The sequence below is a fragment of the Tenrec ecaudatus genome, chromosome 13, assembly GCF_050624435.1.
Source record: "Tenrec ecaudatus isolate mTenEca1 chromosome 13, mTenEca1.hap1, whole genome shotgun sequence".
Taxonomy (NCBI): domain Eukaryota; kingdom Metazoa; phylum Chordata; class Mammalia; order Afrosoricida; family Tenrecidae; genus Tenrec; species Tenrec ecaudatus.
Window position 1 is genome coordinate 1,441,677 of NC_134542.1, and position 13,009 is coordinate 1,454,685.

General features: G+C 56.4%; 1 protein-coding gene across 1 annotated transcript; it reads right to left on the reverse strand.

Moving 5' to 3' along the window:
- Positions 1 to 2,621: 2,621 nt before the first annotated feature.
- LOC142424779 (uncharacterized) lies at positions 2,622 to 5,324 on the reverse strand. Its single transcript, XM_075530115.1, has 4 exons — positions 5,252 to 5,324; positions 4,458 to 4,555; positions 3,344 to 3,511; positions 2,622 to 3,098 (listed from the first exon to the last, which is right to left on the reverse strand). The coding sequence occupies exons 1-4, from the start codon at positions 5,322 to 5,324 to the stop codon at positions 2,622 to 2,624; spliced, it is 816 nt and encodes a 271-aa protein (XP_075386230.1).
- Between the last annotated feature and the right edge of the window lie 7,685 nt (positions 5,325 to 13,009).

Here is a 13,009-nt window from a genome sequence, read left to right on the forward strand (position 1 = left end):
CCTATCCTAGACTTAAATCTATCCCTGGTCTGAACCTTAATGCCTTAATGCTAACCCTAACTCGAATCTTATCCTGAACCCGAATCCTAACTCACTAAACCTAGCCCTAATCCTAACCCTAACCAAATTCCCTAACCCCAATCATAAACTAAACCCCAGCCCCAGGCCCAGCCTCAGCCTTAGCCCCAATCCTGACCCTGACCTCCCACAGCGGTACTTGGCATCCTTCAGTTTCAGTTCTCAGGGCAGGCCATTTCCAGGAAAAGCACTGTTACAGGCTCCACCCTTCCTGTGCCAGCCCTGCCTGCCTGAACCCTAACAGAAAACCTAACCCAAATATTTTCACTACCTCCCTAACCCTGACCTTGACCCTAAACTTAATTTAACTCTATGAATAACCTGAACCAGAAACCTAACTTAACTGCCAAAGCCTAACTCCTTAAACCTAACTATCTAAGCCTAACTCTCTAAGCCTAACCACTGAACCCTAATCCTAAGCCTAACTCCCTAACCCTCACAGAAACCCTCCCCCCAGCCGCAGCCGCACCCCAGCCCTGCCCCTACCCCTGAGCTGCCACAGTGCAGCTAGCCTTCTGTGAGTCTCATTTCTCAGGGCAGCCCGTTGCCTGGAATAGCCCCTCCCAGTCTGACCCTGGGCTTCTCAGCTGGGACCCAAGATGTGGTCCTGCTACAGGGTCAGTGGTGTGAGACCTTTGGATCCTGACCCCTCCCCCTGTTTGGGCTTCCTCTTCCCTGAGGACGCTGGGGACAGCACCCTCCTTTTCACCCCCAGTGTCCAGGAGGAGGTGACCAGGCGTGAGAGGGTCTCTACAGTGTGGGGCTGCCACAAGTCCCCTCCAGTTAGGTCAGCCTGACATGAGCCTGGAGGGTAGGGCACACCGGGGTATCCAGTATCAGGGAGCAGCCTGGTGGTGGCTATGTCACCCCTTCCCCTGCCCCCGCAGTGTGAACATGGAGGACGATGAGGAGAACTTTGCCAGGACGACAAAGCACAGACGGTGGGGACCTTCTGGGTGCTGAGAAACAGGGTCCTCGTTGTGCATGGTAGCCTGGATGAAATCCTGACAGTCCTTTGAGCCCAAGCATCCAGTTTGGCAACCGGGAGCTCATGGTGTGGTCTGGGAGGGGAGGGGCTCAAAGGGGCCCCACACACTCCCTCACATGCACACACTCTCCCATGCACATTCCCTCACGTGCACACAGTCTCACAAGTACATTCCCTCACGTGCACACACTCTCACATGCAGCCCCTCACACACCCTCACGTGCACACACTCTCACAAGCACCCACGCGTGCACACACTGTCACGTGCACCCCCTTTACATGCACACTCAGTGGTACGAGGTGCAGCCGTCACAGCATACACAGAGGAGAGACCGGGATAGGGCTGTGGGGTCAGAGTGCACAGCAGGGGATGTCAAGACCCCCATTCGGGATTGTGTGATCCATCACGGTGGGAGCCCAGGAGACAAGGGGCCAGGGTGGGGGGAAGTATGACTTCTACTCAGCCAGGGTGCCCTCAGGGTGTCTGCACCCTGCTTTCTAGGCATCGCTGGCCAGACTGGGCACCCTGACAGAGGGGCAGCTGATTTCTCAGCGTCCTATTTTCCGGCTTCTCTCAGTGCTGAGACGGGCTTCCTGGTGGGAGGCTGCCCTGCCAGGAAGTCTCTCCAGTGGGAGCCAGTGGGGACAGTCACCTGGTCAATCAAGGGGGCAAGGCCATGTCCAGTGAGTGTGCAGTGTTCTCAGAGACTGGGTCCTCTGCCTTCCCTGTCCAAAGCCTGGGTCCAAATGGACATGCGTCCGCAGGAAGGGGAGTGCTGGGCAGCACTCAATAGGGCCAGCACTGAGCACTGGCCCAGTGAGGAGGACAGGGCTTCCCCCAAGATATCCTTAAACCCCAGGGAGAAGTCACAGCCGACAGACCCACACTTTGTCCCTGAGCCTCTGGGATCCAGTCTGGACTGCAGCCCCCTCCCCCTTGGGATCTTCTGGAGTGGAGGCTATTGAGCCAATCTAATGGGGGCTAGTGGACAGGACAAGCCAATTCAGCTTGGCTGGGACTGTCTCCAAGACAGAGGACTCATTCTGACCAGAGCATGCAAGAGGGGCACCAGAGCCCAGGACCCTGGGGGCTGAAGATCAGATGGTCACGGGGCTAATCAGGCAGAGGGAGAAGGGATCGAGGGATGCTACAGCTGTGGGGATTGGGACCCCTCCCTCCACCGTCTCTCCTCCCCCAAGCCCTGCCCCTTGTATTCTGAGCCTTGGGCCCCCACCACCAGGAGCCTCCTAGGTGAGAACCCAGAACACTGAGAGACCGAGTGTCCACACACCAGGGCCCCTGGTTATCCCTGGTGCAGGTGATGGTTCCAGGTGAGTGCGGGGTCTCCGCACACACAGGTAGCGCCGGGATCCCCTGAGCAGTTTACTGACCTGCCCTGGGACAGGTCCGTCCTGTCCCTGCAAGTTACAGTGAGTCTGAGTATGTTTCCTAGCCCTTTATTTGCGCTTTTTCTAGCCGTCATTCGGTCACCCTCCATCAATATATTCTCCCACCCGCCCCCCCCCACCCTATCTCTCCGTCAGTCACAGCTGTTCACAAGATCACACAGGAGTCATCCCGCTCTGGGAGTATCTGACACCGGTTCCACACGGGGATGCGGCTCTGCCGAGGGGCTATGGGCTTGGCACACCACTGAAACCAGGCCCCTGCTTTGGATTTCTGGCAGATGCCCGCCAGCTCCAGGCAGGCAAAGCAGAACTCCACGTGGCAGCGGGTGCAGCTCACGTACTTGCACTTGTCCTTGTGCTCGATGAGCAGCCCGCACGTGGGGCAGGCCCGGATGGAAGGGCAGCCATGGATCTCGGTAGCACAGGAGGCCAGGACGTCCAGGTCCAGGTCCCTGCAGCCCTCGTTGGCACAGCGGTCAGAGGGCGTCCCCGAGCCCTTCCAGGCCCGCAGACACTGCCAGCAGAACTCATAGGGGACCGGCTGCTGGTAGGAGCAGAGGGTGCAGTGCACGCGGATGGTGGTCAGGACCTTCCTCTCCACCAGGCTCTTGCAGCTCGGGCACTGTGGGGAGGGGTGGGCACTGTGTGCGGAGGAGGCCAGGGGGCACTGTTGGGAGAAGGGGGTGGGGCCACGGTGGAGGAAGGAGGGCAGGGGGCACTCCAGGTCACCAGAAGGGAGAGACACCCAGCCCCGGGCAGTGCCAGGAGCAGTACCCAGGGAGCCAAGGTCCTGGACTTCCTGTCCTGCAAGACCCCTGTGGGGACACAGTCTGTGGAGGACCCACCTCCTGGCAAGACCCCACTCACCTCCTTGTAGTCACAGTAGAGTTTCGCTGCCAGCAAGGCCAGTTTCTCCTCAAACTCTCTCTGCTCAGAGCCACTCAGCGAGGCACAGCGCCGCACCTCCGGGTACGACCACCGGGCCCCGCACTTGTTCCCATTGATGTCCGCAGGGCAGTGCAGCTGGAAGTGGCCCTGGGAGACAGGCAGAGGATGGCTGTCACAGTGCCACGGCCGGGAGGTTCAGGCCCTGCTCGGCCTGAGCACAGGTTAAGGCCCCAGAAACAGGCAAAACTGGACACACAGATGCTGTTCTGCCGAGACCATTTCCAACCATGGGCCTTGACAAAGTCAGCGCACGGAGGAGGAGCGTTCAGAGAAGGCTCCACCAAGGACGTCTCCCCCGTGAACCCTTTGGAATTATTGGCCTGATATCATTATTGATCATTGTAGCTGCTTTTTGGTTCCTGATAATCTTGATCACTTCCCCTTTTAGGAAACAACCGATGTCAGCTGAGGAATATTGCCCAGAAGTTGAGGTCACTCCCCTTTTTATGGCTTTGAAAGATCCGTGTCCTGACTGCGTGTAAAGTGTATTGTATAACACTAAAAACTGGAACCCAGAAACCCCCATTAAGGAATTTATGTTAGGTCTTGAGCAGGCTGAGCTGTTGCAACCGAAACCCACGGAAATCTCAGAGGCTCGTTTGGAAGATTTTTTGAAAGACTCTAAAAAAGTTTATCATCCTCTCCCCCCCCCCCTTATACTGGTTACTACATAGGGGGTAGAATATGGTATCCCCCTCCCAAAGAGAAATAGAGTTCCTGACCTTATTTTCCTTATATGAGGGCTTATAATAAGAATGGCATAAGAATAGTTACCAAAGAAGGTGTACAAGTTCCTTTTATAGTTAAAGTTTTATGGAAAGGGTAGAACCAGCAGGTTCTCTTCGGAACCCCAGCCACTCTCTCCGGAGCCCGGAACTACGGGTGTCTGGATTGCATGTCTGCATGGGGGGTCTGGAGCCCCCTTTTCGAAGGCAGCCCGGGGCTTTGCAACCTCCCTCCTCCCCACCCCCTTTCCTGCATGTGGGACCAGAGCTCCCCTCCCCTGGTTGTGGGTGTGACCGAGGGCCCCCACCTGGTCCATCAGGCTTCGGCACCAGGCCGTCAGGCTCCCAGGGTCCACAGCGTGCCCACAGCTCATCTCCACCCGCTTCTGGCCGTCATACTCGTCCCCTGTAAGGGTCAAGGGACAGTCAGGGCGGCACAGCCACTGGACCAGGGCTGAGGCTGGTCGTATGGGGCTCTGTGGTCTTAGCGGACAAGGGGGTGCTGCCCAGCTCAGATAATATTCCTGGCTATGACCTGGCCCATCACCCTTCTGGGGTCCCTGTACCCACCCACTCACTGCGGTGCAACTGACTGGTCATTTGAGTCCCTGTCCCCTGTCCAGAGCACGGCCTCCCCAGGAGAGGACAGGCTTCTCTGACTCCCCTGTGAATGTGACAGACAATGGGCAGCATAGCCCCTCCCTGCTCCCTTGCCAGCAAAGGCGTCCCAACCTTGGGGTTCCGAGGGCCCCTCTTCCTGCATGGCGCTCAGACCAACATGTCCCATCAGCTCCACCCTCAGACACCACCATCCACCTCAGCCTCCTGGACACAGCACTGCCCCTCCCCTCTCATCCTGTCCCTCTACCCTCTCTCCCCCTCATTCCCCCTCTCCCCCTTGCGTGTCTATGTCAGGCTCAGTCAGTGAGGGGGTAGCTGTGGCAAGCTGTCCCTGGTGAGTGAGATGCAGACAGAGGCAGACTGAGGCATCAGAAGTCTTGTTCACAACCAGGAAGGGGTGAGTCTCATCACCCCCATGCCCTGCGTGAAGAAGCCTGACCAACCTGTCCTCAGGGCCCAGAGCTGCCCACGCCCCCCTCACCCGTGATTTCGTCCTTGCGCGACACGAACTTGAGTGGGGACTCATCAGACTCGTCTGTCTTCCAGAAGCTCATGGTGGTTGTGAGCTCTGGGCTGCACCAGGAAAGAGCTGCCCTCAGGTCCTGGCCACTGGGAGTGCAGGCCACGCCCCAGCCATGTACCTTCAGCCCCTCTGCCAGCAGCCCCGCCCACACGCCCCAGCTGCAAAAGGCAGGGCTGGGGTTTAAGAGACAGTCAAATTTCATCCAAGGCTACCCATGCACAGAGAGGACCCCGTTTCTCAGCACCCAGGATGCCCCCCCGTCTGTGGTTTATCGTACTTGCCAGCCCCCCAGTGGGTTGATGGTCTCCCCATCGTCCTACATGTTCACACTGCGGGGGCAGGGGAAGGGGTGACATAGCCACCACCAGGCTGCTCCCCACCACTGGACACACAATGGGCCCTGCCTTCATGGCACTGGTGAGGCTGACCTAACTGGAGGGGACTTGTGGAAGCCCCACACTGTAGAGACCTCTCACGCCTGGTCACCTCCTCCTGGACACTGGGGGTGAAAAGGAGGGTGCTGTCCCCAGCGTCCTCGGGGAAGAGGAAGCCCAAAGAGGGGAGGGGTCAGGATCCAAAGGTCTCACACCACTGACCCTGTAGCAGGACCACATCTTGGGTCCCAGCTGAGAAGCCCAGGGTCAGACTGGGAGGGGCTATTCCAGGCAACGGGATGCCCTGAGAAATGAGACTCACAGAAGGCTAGCTGCACTGTGGCAGCTCAGGGGTAGGGGCAGGGCTGGGGTGCGGCTGGGGCTGGGGCGAGGGTTTCTGTGAGGGTTAGGGTTAGGGACTTAGGCTTAGGATTAGGGTTCGGTGGTTAGGCTTAGGGAGTTAAATTCAGTTTCTGGTTCGGGTTAAGGATAGGGTTAAAATTAGGGTTGGGGGTATGGTTAGAGTGAGGGTTAGGGAGGGCTTGTGAAGGTTCCAGTGATATTTGGCTTGGGTTCAGACTCTGAGGGGCTGGCACAGGAAGGGTGGAGCCTGTATCAGTGCTTTTCCTGGAAATGGCCTGCGCTGAGAACTGAAACTGAAAGATGCCAAGCTCTGCTGTGGGAGGTCAGTGTCAGGTTTAGGCTAAGGCTGAGGCTGGAGCTGGCGCTGGAATTATGGTTATGTTTAGAGCTACAGAGATTTGGTTAGGGTTTGGATTGGGGTTAGATCTAGTGAGTTGGGATTTGGGTTGAGGATAGGTTTGGAGTTTGGGAGTTAGGATTCAGATTAGGGCTAGAATTTCGGTCTAGGGTTAGGATTAGGAATTCAGGCTTAGGGTATTGGTTTGGGTTAGGGGTAGAAATTTCGGGTTAAAGGTAGAGGGTTGGGGTTTGTGTTCGTATTGAGGTTAGAATTAGAAATTAGGGCTAGGGTTGGGATTTAGGTTAGGGTTAGGTTTACAGTAGAGTTAGTGTTAGAGGGCAAAGGTTATGGTTATGAGATTAGAGGGCTAGGGTTAGGGTCAGGTTTATGACTTGAGGTTTGTGTTAGGGATTCCTGTTAGGGTTAGGGTTTGGGTTCAGAAGGTAGGTTTAAGGTTTAGGGTTAGGACTCAGGTTCAGGTTCAGGTAATGGTTAGGTTAGAGAGTTAGGGTTAAGGTTAGGGTTAGGTTAGAGGGAGGGTTATGGTTAAGAGCTTGCACTAAGGACAGAAGCCCTCTGTGTTCCCACCAGGTCTCTACACCAACCTTAGGGGGACAAGGGATCAGTAACAGCGGATGGGGCTCAGTCAATGAATCCCCTTTCCAAATGCTGTAACCCCACCCCAATCTTCCCCAGATAAAAGAGTTCAGCCAGATATGAGTCCTAAGTCATTTATTGCCCAAGCCCCACACACGCCCATGATTAGGGGCTCTGAGCTGGGTGGCTGGCCCTCCATGGGGTCCTCGTGGCATCTCAGGCGCCGCCTGGCAGCTGCAGCACCATGATCAGGGAGGACTTGTTTCTGATGGCATAGTCCTGTAGTGTCTTCCCCGTTTCCAGACGCTGGTCAGCGAAGAGCAGTGTGCAGTCTTCAGACTCTAAGGAGAAGAGGGTCTTTCACTCCCCTTTGCAGCTCCGTCCCCTCCTCCACCCAGCCTGGTCCAGCATGCTGTGAGCTGGCAGGCTGCTATGGTGGGTGCGGGCAGGGCTAAGCGTGTCCTCCAGGGAAGCTGACTGAGTGTCTGGGTTCCTGAGCTCACCAGGCCTTCTGAAAGGCATCTCTAGCCCCTCACAGCCTGCACCCCTCACTTAAGGAACCCCTCTGTGTGGCCAGTGTTAGGTGGCAGGAGAGCAATGGAGGTGGTGGGACACTGGGCTTGGCATCTGCAGGGCTAGAGCAGCCTGGTGCTGGTCCCCAGGGACAGGGCCTCCTGCACAGAGAGGGACAGACACTAGCCCCATGGGCAGTCCACCACGCAGACAACTTTCCCAGGGAGCTCCGCCTTCTGCAGACCTGGGGTTTGTGTGTGTGTGTGTGTTTGTGTGTGTGTGCAGAACTACCCAAGCCTCTGGTGTAGCCGCAGACAGCCTGTCTTACTCAGCATAATGGGATTCAGGCCTTCTGAATTCCCCTGATGGAGGAACGCCGCGTCCCCTCCTTGATCACCTTTGGGTTCAATTCCTTGAACACCAATGCCCATGGACATCGGGCCCAGGGGGCAAAGGAGGCAGGGCCAGTGTCTCACAGGCTCACTCTTGCAGTTACATCCCAGCCGTGGTGGACCTCCGAGGGGGTATGCCCTGTATGGGGGACCTTCCTGCTACAGGACTCGGCTCCAGGCCTGGTGGGGTGCTCAGTGTGTAGAGTGCGGGAGGCAGGCTGGCGGGAGGGCTCAGGCTGGGATGTGTTGTGGCTAATCAGGGTTACCCTGGAGCAGCCGGGCCAACTCACTAACGTTCAGTGGGTGAGCGAGAAGGAGAAGTTGTCTTCCTCGGGTTCCTGGGAGCAGGTGACCAGCACACAGGACATCTTCCTAGTGCCCTGTGTGAAATCAGATCCCTGGGAAGCTCATGCCCTGGAAAGGACACTGTGGGCAGGTATAGGCAGGTCTTTGACCTTCACTCCAGTTTCAGGCAGATTGTGGGGCACAGGGTGCACTCTGGGCAAGCAGAGAGAACAGGGAGGTTCTCCGACCCTACGCTCCGATGGCTCTATCGGCCCACCAGTCCTGCCTGGGGCCGCTAACAGGAAGCCCGCAATGTGCACCTGCCAGCTACTGCGCGAGAACCAGGAAGCTCCCTGCTCCCATGGAGACTGACAGGACCGGGCACCCCGAGGGGCAGCTCTCCTCTGTCCTGTCTGGTCCAGGGAGTCAGAGTCCATGTGTTTTGCTTTTGTCTCGTTGATGTTGAAGGTGCAAAGGGGGAGAGTCTCTGTGCTCTCCAGTCCATTAAGGTGACCCCGGCAGGCAAGCTGCGTGCCTCCGAGGAGAATAGCAAACACACCAACAACTCACCACCATCCGGCAGGGGACTCCTTGTGATCACTGAGGGAGTTGGAAGCCCAGTCTGTCTCCTGAGGAGTTTTGAACTACTGACCATGTGGATCTCAGTCCAATGTGTACGCCCTACTCCACGAGGGCTTCTTGAGTGGTGTAGTAAGTTGTAACAATACAACAAAGACTACACTGACTGAACTAGCATAGGCAACGGTATTTTGGAAGCATGCGGTGCCTGACCTCCGTCCACAGCTTGTTACAGAAACGTTATCTTCAGGGTCAGCCTCTCACTCACATTGCCCCCATCATCTTGAGTTGCTCACGCCCAGTGGACACAGCCAGCTCTTGTCCCTGCCAAAGTTGCCTGGACTCCCTCTGTCTGTCTGGCCCTGGATCAGTCCATCCCTCCCAGAAGAAAATGGCCTTCCAGGTGAGGGTAATTGGCTTGCATGTGGGACTGCAGGAGATGGGACTCCCTATGAAAGGTGGCAGTTTGATGGACTACCCATGGGCTAGTGTCTGTCCCTCTCTGGGCAGGAGGCCCTGTCCCTGGGGACCCAGCACAGGGCTGCTCTATCCCTGCAGAAGCCAAGCCCAGTGTCTCCCCGTCTCCTTAATGTTTCATGTGACACCTTACACAGGCAACACAGAGGGGTCCCTGAGGTGAGGAGTGCAGGCTGTAAGGGGGCTGGAAGATGACGCTCAGAGTGCCTGGTGAGCCCAGGAACCCAGAAACACAGTCAACTCCTCTGGGGGACTTGCCTAGCCCTCTCTCAACTCACCACAGTAGCCTTCCAGCAAACAGGAATCTGGATCTAGGCTGATGGCTCTCTTCTGCTCAGAGTCTGAATCCTGCCCCCTGCTCTTCGCTGACAGGGGTCTGGAAGCGTGAAGACGCTGCAGGACAACGCCATCAGAAACAAGTCCTCCCTGGTGATGGTGCCCCAGCTGCCAGGAGGGGCCTGAGATGCCACAGGGACCCTATGGAGGGCCAGCCACAGGGCTCCAACCCTTTGTCCTGGGCTCTGGGGGGCTTGGGCAATGCATGACCGAGGACTCATATCTGGCTGAGTTCTTTTATAACGGGAGAATCTGGGGAAGTGTTCTAGCATTTGGGAAGAAGATTCACACACTGAGCTCCGTCCGCTCTTTCTGATGCCTTGTTGTCCCCTAAGGCTGGTGTAGAGACCTGGTGGGAACACGGAGGTCTTACGTCCTTAGTGCAAGCTCTTAACCATAATCCTCCCTCTAACCTAACCCTAACCTTAATCCTAACCCTCTAACCTAACCATAACTCTAACCTGAACCTGAATCTTAACCATAGTTAAACCTAACTTCCTAATCCAAATACAAACCAAAAGCAAACCCCTACCTAAATTCTGAAATTTAACCCTAACCCTAAATTCCTAACCCTCATTCTCGCCTAAAGGCATCAACCTGACCCTAAGTCTAACCCTCTAACTGTAGCCCCCACCATCACCCTAACTTTAACACTTGTTCTACCCTAAACCTAACACTAAATCTTTAACTCTAACCCTAAACTAAACCTCTACCCTAAATCCTCATTCTAACACTACACCTAACACAAACCCTCTCCCTAACCCTTGAACCCTAACCCCAAATTCCTACCCCTAACCTAACTCCCTAAGCATAACACTAACCCTAAATTCCTAAATCTAACCCTATCCTAGACTTAAATCTATCCCTGGTCTGAACCTTAATGCCTTAATGCTAACCCTAACTCGAATCTTATCCTGAACCCGAATCCTAACTCACTAAACCTAGCCCTAATCCTAACCCTAACCAAATTCCCTAACCCCAATCATAAACTAAACCCCAGCCCCAGGCCCAGCCTCAGCCTTAGCCCCAATCCTGACCCTGACCTCCCACAGCGGTACTTGGCATCCTTCAGTTTCAGTTCTCAGGGCAGGCCATTTCCAGGAAAAGCACTGTTACAGGCTCCACCCTTCCTGTGCCAGCCCTGCCTGCCTGAACCCTAACAGAAAACCTAACCCAAATATTTTCACTACCTCCCTAACCCTGACCTTGACCCTAAACTTAATTTAACTCTATGAATAACCTGAACCAGAAACCTAACTTAACTGCCAAAGCCTAACTCCTTAAACCTAACTATCTAAGCCTAACTCTCTAAGCCTAACCACTGAACCCTAATCCTAAGCCTAACTCCCTAACCCTCACAGAAACCCTCCCCCCAGCCGCAGCCGCACCCCAGCCCTGCCCCTACCCCTGAGCTGCCACAGTGCAGCTAGCCTTCTGTGAGTCTCATTTCTCAGGGCAGCCCGTTGCCTGGAATAGCCCCTCCCAGTCTGACCCTGGGCTTCTCAGCTGGGACCCAAGATGTGGTCCTGCTACAGGGTCAGTGGTGTGAGACCTTTGGATCCTGACCCCTCCCCCTGTTTGGGCTTCCTCTTCCCTGAGGACGCTGGGGACAGCACCCTCCTTTTCACCCCCAGTGTCCAGGAGGAGGTGACCAGGCGTGAGAGGGTCTCTACAGTGTGGGGCTGCCACAAGTCCCCTCCAGTTAGGTCAGCCTGACATGAGCCTGGAGGGTGGGGCACACCGGGGTATCCAGTATCAGGGAGCAGCCTGGTGGTGGCTATGTCACCCCTTCCCCTGCCCCCGCAGTGTGAACATGGAGGACGATGAGGAGAACTTTGCCAGGACGACAAAGCACAGACGGTGGGGACCTTCTGGGTGCTGAGAAACAGGGTCCTCGTTGTGCATGGTAGCCTGGATGAAATCCTGACAGTCCTTTGAGCCCAAGCATCCAGTTTGGCAACCGGGAGCTCATGGTGTGGTCTGGGAGGGGAGGGGCTCAAAGGGGCCCCACACACTCCCTCACATGCACACACTCTCCCATGCACATTCCCTCACATGCACACAGTCTCACAAGTACATTCCCTCACGTGCACACACTCTCACATGCAGCCCCTCACACACCCTCACGTGCACACACTCTCACAAGCACCCACGCGTGCACACACTGTCACGTGCACCCCCTTTACATGCACACTCAGTGGTACGAGGTGCAGCCGTCACAGCATACACAGAGGAGAGACCGGGATAGGGCTGTGGGGTCAGAGTGCACAGCAGGGGATGTCAAGACCCCCATTCGGGATTGTGTGATCCATCACGGTGGGAGCCCAGGAGACAAGGGGCCAGGGTGGGGGGAAGTATGACTTCTACTCAGCCAGGGTGCCCTCAGGGTGTCTGCACCCTGCTTTCTAGGCATCGCTGGCCAGACTGGGCACCCTGACAGAGGGGCAGCTGATTTCTCAGCGTCCTATTTTCCGGCTTCTCTCAGTGCTGAGACGGGCTTCCTGGTGGGAGGCTGCCCTGCCAGGAAGTCTCTCCAGTGGGAGCCAGTGGGGACAGTCACCTGGTCAATCAAGGGGGCAAGGCCATGTCCAGTGAGTGTGCAGTGTTCTCAGAGACTGGGTCCTCTGCCTTCCCTGTCCAAAGCCTGGGTCCAAATGGACATGCGTCCGCAGGAAGGGGAGTGCTGGGCAGCACTCAATAGGGCCAGCACTGAGCACTGGCCCAGTGAGGAGGACAGGGCTTCCCCCAAGATATCCTTAAACCCCAGGGAGAAGTCACAGCCGACAGACCCACACTTTGTCCCTGAGCCTCTGGGATCCAGTCTGGACTGCAGCCCCCTCCCCCTTGGGATCTTCTGGAGTGGAGGCTATTGAGCCAATCTAATGGGGGCTAGTGGACAGGACAAGCCAATTCAGCTTGGCTGGGACTGTCTCCAACACAGAGGACTCATTCTGACCAGAGCATGCAAGAGGGGCACCAGAGCCCAGGACCCTGGGGGCTGAAGATCAGATGGTCACGGGGCTAATCAGGCAGAGGGAGAAGGGATCGAGGGATGCTACAGCTGTGGGGATTGGGACCCCTCCCTCCACCGTCTCTCCTCCCCCAAGCCCTGCCCCTTGTATTCTGAGCCTTGGGCCCCCACCACCAGGAGCCTCCTAGGTGAGAACCCAGAACACTGAGAGACCGAGTGTCCACACACCAGGGCCCCTGGTTATCCCTGGTGCAGGTGATGGTTCCAGGTGAGTGCGGGGTCTCCGCACACACAGGTAGCGCCGGGATCCCCTGAGCAGTTTACTGACCTGCCCTGGGACAGGTCCGTCCTGTCCCTGCAAGTTACAGTGAGTCTGAGTATGTTTCCTAGCCCTTTATTTGCGCTTTTTCTAGCCGTCATTCGGTCACCCTCCATCAATATATTCTCCCACCCGCCCCCCCACCCTATCTCTCCGTCAGTCACAGCTGT

Coding starts and splice junctions, on each gene's coding strand:
- LOC142424779 (XM_075530115.1), bottom strand. CDS start 5,324: ATGAGCTTCTGGAAGACAGACGAGTCTGATGAGTCCCCACTCAAGTTC. Junction 4,556..5,251: donor GCGCAAGGACGAAATCACGG/GTGAGGGGGGCG, acceptor TGACCCTTACAG/GGGACGAGTATGACGGCCAG. Junction 3,099..3,343: donor TCTACTGTGACTACAAGGAG/GTGAGTGGGGTC, acceptor CCCTCCCCACAG/TGCCCGAGCTGCAAGAGCCT.